The 10,930-nt window shown below is 37.3% G+C and overlaps 1 protein-coding gene across 1 annotated transcript; it reads left to right on the forward strand.

Moving 5' to 3' along the window:
• Positions 1 to 8,736: 8,736 nt before the first annotated feature.
• Positions 8,737 to 10,485, forward strand: LOC149243120 (uncharacterized). The gene has a single exon (XM_089371126.1). The coding sequence runs from the start codon at positions 8,737 to 8,739 to the stop codon at positions 10,483 to 10,485; it is 1,749 nt and encodes a 582-aa protein (XP_089227252.1).
• Positions 10,486 to 10,930: the final 445 nt, after the last annotated feature.

Consider the following 10,930-nt stretch of genomic DNA (forward strand, 5'->3'; position numbering starts at 1 on the left):
TTTATTGCCCTCTCTTCTAACATGCGACGTAATTTTATAGTCGACTTCTTTCAACAGCTCCTCTATATCTCGAACTAGGCTTGCATTTCTCCAGCTTTTAACAACCTTTTCCCATTTCTTCCCCTGGATTAGTTTTCTTATTGTATCAACTACTAGGGTGGAATCCCCCTCAATTTCTAACTTCTTGTATCCGTTTCTTCTAGCAATTTTTATCCCCTGATAAACAGCCATGAATTCTGCCTCGTTATTGGTCATTGTTCCTCCATATTCCGCATATATCCACTCTGTTTCCCCCTGTCTATTCCTGAAGATTCCGCCAAAACCCGTTGGTCCTGGGTTCCCTTTAGCAGCGCCATCGAAATTGAGTTTTATAAATCCCTCAGGAGGTTTTCGATAGACTGCATGACTTTGGATTGCCATGGATTGGTGTTGTTTTTTTGTTGGCTGGTAAATCATCCCCTGATCTAAGTTCAGCTTCTTTAAAATCTCAGCCTCAGCCTCAGAAGTGTTCCAATCCTCTTCTGCCCAATTTTCCACTAAGATTGATTCTCTGACTTGATTTAAAGTCCTCTTCCATACATCCTCTGGGTCTGATGATTTCCCTTTAAAAATACGGCTATTCCTCTCCTTCCACAAATTCCAAACATTAAAGCCCGCTGTCATTCTCCATGCTCTTCCAACTATTTTACTTTGAAACTTTCCTTCCCCCCAGTCGACAAGGGTTTGAATTATGTCTTGCGGGTTCCTTTCAGTAGATGAGAATAAATTTCTCGTTTTTTCCCATTGGATTTGGGCCACCTTACATCCATTGAGGAGATGTTCCTGATCTTCTTCCCCCGAATTACATAGACAGCACCTTGAAGGGGCTGAGAATCCTCTTTTTTGAATTCTGTCCCAGGTTAAAATCCGTTTTCTTCCTACCAACCATGCAAACACTTTTATCTTTGGCCACCATTTTGTTTTCCATATCTTTTTCCATTTTTGATCTTCCTCCCCTTGATCTGGCTGCGTTTGGACTTTGTAGGCTTCCTTTATAGTAAATATTCCTTTTGTTTCTTTGCCCCATCGGAGGATATCTCTGCCTTCTCTCTTTTTTATCTTTCTGGAGTCGATTTCCTTTCCAAAGATGGTTTTCTGATCTTCTGTTGCATTCCTTTTCCATTCCTCCAGAGGTTTCCATCTTCGCCATTCCCCATTTACTTGTTCTTCAGTCCAGTAATCTTTAACTGTAATGAGGTTTCTCTCCATACCTACTCTGTACATTTCCTGCATTTCTTGTACATTTATCATATTTTCCCTCTGCTGCCAGGCTTCATTCCAAAATTTCGCAATCTGACCTCCTCTGATCTCCCAGAATATATGCTTGTCTATTAAACCTCTGTTTTGAATGGTGAGATTCCATATATCTGATCCTCGTGGCATCTCTTGCTCCCTAAGAATTTCTTCCGGGGTGAGAGGCATATGATATTTTGTAGTCCAAATTTCTTTCCAGAGGTCTGGTCCCCCTTGAATCCATCTCCATCTTAGTTTGGTGGCGAGAACCTGATTTAAGGTCCATGGGTCTCTGAGGCCTAAACCACCTTTCTCCTTCGGTCTAGTAAGACTATTCCAAGAACAAAGGCCCCACTTCTTTTGCTGCTTCGGACCCCCCCACAGGAATTTTCTGTAAATCTCCACCAGTTTATTACATATTCCTTTAGGAGCAGCCATAACAGATAAGGGATATATCGGGATTGCTTGGATAGTTGCTTTTAACAGCACTACCCTTGCAGCCAAATTCAGAGCTCGAAAAGTCCAGTTGTCCAGCCTTTTTGTGATCTTCTCAAGGATATTCCTCCAATTTCCTATTTTGAGGGAGGAAGAGTCTATCATTGTTCCTAAGTATTTGGTAGGGAGATCCCCTTTCCTGTAACCCAGTACCCTAGTTAGATGATTTTTAATGGGCTCCACAGTATTGAAGAAAAAGGTTCTGGATTTCTCATTATTAACCTCCATCCCTGCTCCCTCCATAAATATCTCAAGAATTTTCTTTATCCTTTTCACTTCTTTCAGAGTTGCTCTGCAATATATCATTATGTCGTCCACGAATTGTTGGTGTGTAACTGTTGTTTGTTTTCCCCATAATCTAAGGCCTTGAATTTTCCTTTCTCTTAATTCTTTTTTGAAATATCTACCTAATCCTTCTGCTGCAATTATAAAGAGGAATGGGGAGAGGGGGTCCCCTTGTCGGAGGCCTCTTGTTGCATTGAACGTTGATGTAGGAGCCCCATTCAACAGAATAGAGAAGTTCGGGGTAGAGATCATACTCAGGACCCAATTCACCCAGCGATCACAGAATCCAAAAGCTTTAAGGACCGTTTCTAAATATTTCCAGCTTAGTCTGTCATATGCTTTTGAGAGGTCTAGTTTGATCAGCATGCCTCTCTCTTTTTTCGTTTTCAAAGTATGAATTACTTCCTGTGCAACCACTAATCCGTCCAAGATCTGCCTCCCTTCAACAAAACCGGTTTGCTCTGGGGAGATAATGCTTGCAAGGATCAATTTCAATCTCTGAGCTACAATTGAAGCCACTATTTTGTAGATGACGTTACATAGGGCTATGGGACGAAAACCTTCAGCTTGATCAACCTGATTTTTTTTAGGAATAAGAGTCAGCAGGGTTGAGTTTATTCCAGGCCAAATTCTTTGATTTATTCTGGCCTCCTCTACAACTTCTAACACTTCTTCAGCTAGAAAATGCCACCCAGCTTGAAAGAATTCAACTGTGTATCCATCCGGTCCAGGAGCTTTGTTCCTTTTCATATTTTTGACTATATCTTCCACTTCTTCCATCGTAATTTTCCTCATTAGAGCCAAGTTTTGGTCTCTTGTTACCATATTCGGTATTTCTCCACTTATCTTAGATATGGCCTCTGATCTATCAGTTTGAGGTTCTCTCGGAATATTCTTGAAATGATTAACCAGCACTTTCTCTATTTCTTCATGTTGTATAACTCTGTGACCCTCTTGATTTTTTATTGAGAAGATTCTGTTCCTTTGTCTATGTTGGACCATCGCTTTATGGAAGAACTTGGTGTTCCTCTCGCCCTCCCTGAGCCATTGCACCCTTGATTTCTGCTTCCATAAAATCTCTTCTTGTTTTCTTCTTTCTTCAAGCTGGTTTAGTATAGTTCCTTCTTCTCTTGTTCTCTCTTCTTGTATGCCTTTTAGGATATCAAGCTGCTGTAGCTCTTCCATTCTTTGCTCTAACATGTTTTTTTCTTCCATGATATTACCAAATTCTTCTTTATTCCACTTCTTTAACTTATTTTTCATTTCCTTCAGTTTGAGCTGAAAAGTATGCATCTTGTCCTTTCCTCTTTGATCACTCGCCTTCCACCATTCTTCTACTTTCTCCATCAAACTTTCATTTCTTAGCCAAAATGCTTCGAATCTGAAAGGTTTGTTTGCAGGTCTTTGCTTCAGGTCTATTTCTAGTTTAATCAGCCAATGGTCTGACCCTGCTACCGGGAGGATAGTTGCTTCTATGAAGACATCCTTCATCATTACTTGTTCCGAGATTAAGAATCTATCAAGGCGAGAAGCGATTTGATTAGCTCCACCTCTTCGGTTATTCCAAGTATGCATTCCATTAATGGTTTGAATATCAATAAACTTTTGTTCCCTTATCATATCTCCAAACTGCTCTATTTCCTTATCCATTCTCCTAACTCCTCCTCTTTTTTCCCCTGGGCCTTTGATTAGATTGAAATCCCCTCCTATGATCCATTGTTTCCCTAGGATTAGGCATCGAAGAGCTTTTAGATTTTGCAGGAAGTTTTCCTTCTCACTTTGGATATGCGGTCCATAGACTCCTGTTATAAAAACCTCCTCCGTCGTTCCTACAATGCTTGCTTTCCCTGTTAGGATTCGGGGGAAGCTCATCCAATTACTGAATTGTACTTCCTCTGGATTCCAAATAATGACCAGACCGCCTGCGCTCCTGGTTGCATCTTGTCCCATTATTTCATATCTACTCCTATTTTTATTCAAAATTTCTTGCATTTTCTCAGTACTTATTTTTGTCTCCTGTAAAATCATTATACTGGGCTTCTCTTTTTTCAGTCTCTCATTCAAATATCTTTGTTTGCCTCTGCTGTTGAGGCCTCTTATGTTCCAGGTTGTAATTATCATCTTAACAATTTTGGGGGAGATTGGAATACCTCAGAGAGAGGTATCACTCTTCCAGACCTGACAAGCATTTCTCTCACATCTTGTATCGTTTCATTCAATGTTCTTCTCCCTCTTTTTTTCCCCGCCTTGCCAGAGCTGCTCACTCCTATGATCTGTGTTTCCTGTTTTTCCGTTTTTTGATTTTCCTTATCTCCTGTTATTCCTTTTTTTTTCTTTATACCTTTGGAATGCTTCCTTGTACCTCTGTTTTTGTTCCTCTGGTATGAATCTTTCATCTAGCCTTTTCCATTCTTGTAAGAGTTTTTCCATCACATGTTCTTCTTCTTCTCCTTTTGTTTTCTGTGGATCTATCTCCATTTCACCTAACTCCTCCTGAGTTTCTTCTTCGGATTGTACCCTCTGATCCTTATCCGTTTTCTCTGTTTCTTTGTCAGCATTTTCCTCTGCTACCTCCATTTCTTCTAGCTCTTCTTCTTCACTTGCTTCGTTTTCCAGACCCTCTTCCTATAGTACTTGAAACTTGTTTGGAGATTCTGTTTTCTGAGTTTCTTTCTGTGTACCCCTATGTCCTTGATTATTCCCTCTTCTTCTCCTTCGTTGAACTTCTTGGAAATTCTCTTCGTCCTTCTCTGTTTTCCTAGCTCCATATCTTCTTTCATTTTCTGCATCCCTTGCCTTTTCTGCTAGCCTGATGGGGCATTCCCTTAGTAGGTGGCCATACTCATGGCATCTTCGGCAGCGAAATGGAATGTGTTCATAATCTAGAGTCTGATTCCATATCTCATCATGATACTCTAGTTCTATGGTGTCTGGAAGGGGTTCAGTGATATTCATGTATGCACATATTCTAGCATATGTGGTGTATTTTCCTCTCTTTGTTGATTCTGCCACTTTCACAAAGGAGCCAATTGAATTTCCGATTCCCTTGAGGATCTCTGGGTCCCAGAATTCTGAAGGTAGGCCAAAAAGCCTTATCCACACCGGGGCAGCTAACAGTTTTTCTTTGTCTGGATTGTAACACTCTACCCAGTCTCTCATGAACAGACCTGCATTGTTCATGAAATAGGGTTGTTCCTCAAATATCCTTCCCTTGTCTTCTAGATTAGAGAATATGACCGTGAAAAAACCCTTCGCCCCCAGCTTGACTTCTACATGTCCTTTTGGTTTCCATTTCTGTTGGATCCATCTCATGAGATTTTTCTCATTTGGCCAATAACCTATGAACTTGTAGATCAAAGCATAATCTCTCATGTAACTTCTGTAATTTTCTAATCTATTAGGCGGGATTACAAACCTGGGTTTGCTCGTCGCCCTTGGAAGACATTTGCTTGGGATGCCCGCTCTCCTTTGCGCTCCAGCAGCTGAAGTTTCTCCCTCATTTTTCCGCTCTCCTTCGCTCTGTCTTTCCTTTCTAGCTTCTCCTGTTATTACCTCTTTGTAGGAGGGGATCTCTCCCCTCCCGTGCTCCGTTCCCATTACTTCCAGTCAGAGCCTGCGTCCGCTGGTTATCGATATGTTCTCCTCCAGTGAATACTGTTTTGCAGAGGTCTGCCCTCTGGGCTTGTCCTCCTGCACCGCACCGGGCCCTCCCTACCCTGCAAACTTTTGCTTCCTGACAGGGGCCTAGCCTGCACTTCCGCCGACGTGCATCTGGTGCGTCAGTGAAACCCTAGCGTTCCCAACTCCCCTCTTCTTGCCGAGAAAAAACAGATTTGATCATAACTAGCCATAACTTTTGATCTCGTCATGCATGCATAATATTAGGGACATTCACTTCCAGTATGACCAATCATGTTTAACTTATATATTACTTTTAATAATAATAATAATAATAAAATTTAAACTAAAGTTATAATTGAGTTAGGTTTTATGATTTTTTTAATTCTAGCAACAAGATATGTGTAATGAAAAAAGTGTTTTCATGCTTATTATAGATTATTATTTATCTTCATTTCTCAACCATTTAATTTATATGGATATACTAATTTAATTATTCTAAAATATTCTTAGTAGTATACCCAAATGAAATGTTGAAATTTATCTCCAAAATATTTATTTCCTTTTTTCCATTTTAATTAAATTGGTTAATTGAAAAAAATATCATATAAAGTGAGTTATGGTTGTTTCGGGCATGTGGTATTTAGAAGTAATAGTATTGGCCCATAATATTGTATCAAAGCCTATTTATATAATAAGAATTTCTATAGTAAAATAATGATAAATTTCCATAATTAAAATTTTTGTTTCAAATAAAATTATAATTTAATTAAATTTATAATTTTTTTCAAATTTTAATAACATTTATCACCAACTTAAATACTTATACTTTTATGAAATAATACCTATAAAAATTTAAGATTTATACTCCGCTAAAAATCTCTTCATAAAAAACAAATTTTATGTTTACACCTATCCTCATAATAAATCTATCCACATAATAATTATAAAAAAAACAAATTTGATATTTACACCTATCCACATAATAATCATCAAGTTCTGATGTTACAATGCTGCATAGACGATTTTACAAGTGTGTTGGCTTTTAGTTTTAATGGTTAAAAGCTCATTTCTTGAGGTTGTCAGAAAAGTTTGTGGTTTTGTTCTTTCTGGTTATTTTCATCATTTTAATATCGGATACATTGTTTCCTGTAATATGAGTAACAAGTTTGAATTTAGATTTAGATTGTTTGTATTTGTGATGATTAATATTTTTTATTATATATATATAATTTTATTTTAAAATATAATATATTTATTTTAAATATAGATTTAATATAAATCAAGAGGGATTAAATTTTTTCACTTAAATTTTTTTAAAGTGTAAAATACAATATGTATTTTTTATCGTTTAAATTGCAGTTTTGAATGCTAAATAAAGTATATATAAGACCAAAAAAATTAACTATAAAAACTTATTTTTTTCTATATATAGATATTATGAAATTGATATCTACATAAATTAGTTAACATAGATTTTCAAATAATTTATTTAAATCTTTTGTTGGAATATTTTTGAAAAGTATGAAATTTAAACATGATTCACTCAATTTTTTTATTTCTAATTATTTTAAAGCATATTCATTTTTTTAAAATTATAGTCCACATTATTTTTCTATTTAAAACAGGATTTTTTATTTTTTATTTTATTTTAAAGGCGTACGGATGGACAAACTTACACATCCCTAAAATGAGCCTCTTTAATTATATTTAATTATTAATAAAATAATATTATTATAACATCATATTCAAATGTTTTATTATGATATGATTATATTTTTATAGTATTCAGTTTCTCACATTATCAATAAGCATGCAATTGTTGATATTATGATATTATTATAATATTTTTCAATACATTTTCAATAAGTTGTGCATAATATTAAAATGTTTTTTTGTAAGCTTGATAGGACTCTCTTATTTTAGAGTTTACATGTCCATTATTCACCCTGCTAGGGGGCAGGGTAGCACAAGATTCGAAGGGGTGAAGAAGTGGGATTGAAACTAGTGAAATGAATCACAAAGCATCAATCATCACTTCCGGGGCTTGCACACGGTAACCAGGACTTCCCAGGAGGTCACCCATCCCAAATCTCCTCTGGCTCAAGAGCGCTTAACTGTGGAGTTTTCCCCACAATCAAGCCCACTTAGCTTGCTACCCCATTTGCAAAACCTTTCCCCACAATCAAGCCCACTTAGCTTGCTACCCCATTTGCAAAACCTTAGCAAGTATTGTGCCTCATGAACCATTCAAATAGAGATCCCTTTACTCTTTTTGAATTTAAGTATGGGGCTTACGCAGTGCATTACGCAAATATTTAAAAATCAATTATATCCCACCAATTACAGTTATAGAAGTGAATTATATAAAGATAAAATAAATTTCTAATTTGAGAAGGGAATTATAACAGGGTAAAGAAAAAAGAAAAAGAGAAATATATATATAAATAAAGAAAAAAAAAAAGAAAAGAAAAAGAGAAATATATATATAAATAAAGAAAAAAAGAAAAAAAAGAAAAAGAGAGTTGGAAACCAAAGTTGTTGATTTTCTTTGCATAAATAGCTGCGTGGCATGTCCGAAAATAAATAATTTTCATAGGGCCAAGTTTTTTTGTTTTTGCACACGAGAAATCATCTTTTTCTGTCATGGGTCCATTTCTATTCCTTTCATTTACTTTGATCATATCGCGTGCTCTTTATGCTCCTTGTGGGAAAAAGAAATCATCTATTTCTATCATGGTTCCATTTCTATTCTTTTCATTTACTTTGATCACATCGCGTGCTCTTTATGCTCCTCGTCGAGAGAATATTGACACTCGTACCTCTGACCAGAGACATTTCTTTTATTTCCACTGAATTTCATGACGGTTCCATCTGGAACTTTTGTTTATGAAAGGCAAGCCAATGAAATTTAATATCGTAGCCCGTATTTTCTCTTCCTTTCAGTTCGCTATATAATTAGGGTTTTTTCCATTCAGTTTTCTATGTAAGTTCAGAGTCCGGGAGGAAGAGTCATAGGTTTTTCTTATACAGTTTAGGAAACTATTTGTTGGATTTTGTTGCGAAATGGCTGTCATCAAGGAGAGACAGGGAAGGCGATACATGATACACTTTGCCAAGTTAATTTGCTGGTTGGGGTGGCTAACTCAGATTGCTTTTGGAGAGTTTGATGTAAGTGAAACCGTCACAGGTTCGGTTAATTTTCCTGATTTAGGAGTTACTTGTATTGGCAATTTAGCTGTTTTCTTTACAAGTTTCTTAAGAGGTAGGCTTGATTTAGAGATTGGGGCCAGAGATGTGATGGCCATCCTAACAGGTCCTAAATTGAAGAAAATAAATGGCATGAATTGTTTTGCACTCACCACAGAACTAAGCGACTGCTCCGTCTTAATGTTGTCACATGAGACGCCAAACTCATCCATGGCTCAATTCATCAAGTATATCTACAATGTTTATAATGTGCAGTCCGGTTTTCTCCAATGTCTCCGTGTAGAACCTGAAGTACACGGAGTAGGAATCTGCAATTGTCCTGATACGGAGAGCAGCAGAAGAAACAACATCAGAACATGCGGATGCATTGTCTTCTGGAGAGGCATGGACGATGAAATAGCAGTTATGCTTGCTGAACGGATGCCTGGAACACTAAAACTGCTGCTTAATTCTCTGTGTCTTTTACCATCTCGGCACTGCCTGATAAATGGCTGCCATGGGTGCAACCAGGGCCTGCTGCATGTGGACACTGATCCATCTGGAAATAGGCGTTTGAGAAATAGGCGTTTGAGAGAGGGTAATCCCGTGGTGGAACCACCTGCTGCAGCCTGCGCAACGCTCGATAATAGTTCTCCGGAATCATTCCTTGGAGGGTCAGGTGGCTGCATCTGCATTCCCGTGCACGGAGATGATTGGACAAGGATGTTGATCAGATTATTCAAGCCTAAAGATAACGAAACAAGAGGAGCCATCATCAGACATGCTTTTAGCAGCGTTTTGGGTGCCCTGGAAAACCCCATGCCTGGGGAACGCCACGCAAAAGAAGAATACAACACGGCTTCATTGATAGTGCCAAGGTTGACAGAAATATTAATCAACGTTGTGTTGACTTTCTGGTTCAAAGTGGACGGCTTCTCTAGCGCTCTAGTAAGTAGAAGAGCAGTGAGAGATTACATTTTAGACAACAGAGGAAGCGGGTTTGCTGCCCATGTGTTTATAAGTCTGGTTGAGGTTAGATCTAGCTCTAATGCCAATAACACCAATTTTTGCCAAGTCTTGTCTTTTAGAGCTAATCTTTTAAGCGTCAGAACCTTATCATTCATAGTAGGTTGTGTGAACTTAATTTGCTCTGTTAGTTGGGCAGTACTTGTTGCGTTGGAAGGAGGGACTAACAAATGGTATCATACCCATTCCATGGCACCCTCTAAACCTAGAGTTGCTGTGATAGCAGCAGCTGTAGCTATTGCTATGGGCATGGACTGCTTTGATTTGAATTTGTATTATTTAAACACAGGATTCTCCCGCTACAGGAGAAAGACTCTTCTGCTGTGTGGAGTAATAGTTTTAGAAATAATGTGCATCGTATCAGGGAGCGCAATAGGAGGTGTTTTGGGTATAAAGGTTTTTGGTAGATGGATATATAGTGCTGTGCAAGCTCTTGTTTGGGTGAAGTGGGGAATTGGCAGCTATCTTCTTGGTCAGTATCCTCCAGAATATGGAGGAACAACTTGGTGGTGGGGTGGTGGAGGAATGTATATGTACTCTTCTGCATTTATGCTCAACGGTATATTGGCTGGAGCTCGAGCCAATTGGCAGTATTCATAGTTGTAATTAAAAAATATATCACTGTTGATAAATTCAGTTCTATTTTCAATATCGTTTTCCATTTCATTCTTTGTTATCATTTACACTAACTTACTCTAATTGTAACTTGGTTTTATTACTTTAAAAAATGACATTAAATAATTTTAATGGTATTTTTGTTTAATTGTTTTATATAATATTTCAATTTTGATACCGGGTAATATTAAATTAAATTATATATAAATTATAAACTATGATTATAATAATAATTGAACTTTGTCTATTTAAATAAATCACTCTTTTAATGCATTGGGTTTCTATAAGCAGAATCACTGGAAGACGAGAGCAATTTTTCGAAGGTTTCGCTTGTTTTATAATCGGCCAAAATCTGAGACTCGAGTTTAATGGGCAAAGTTGCATTCGTTCTCAATTGAACTATGAATCTAAGCAAAATTTCACCAAATTT

The sequence above is a fragment of the Pinus tabuliformis genome, chromosome 8 (assembly GCF_031772625.1).
Source record: "Pinus tabuliformis cultivar Carrire ecotype Pingquan chromosome 8, CPIR1, whole genome shotgun sequence".
In the NCBI taxonomy this organism is placed as follows: domain Eukaryota; kingdom Viridiplantae; phylum Streptophyta; class Pinopsida; order Pinales; family Pinaceae; genus Pinus; species Pinus tabuliformis.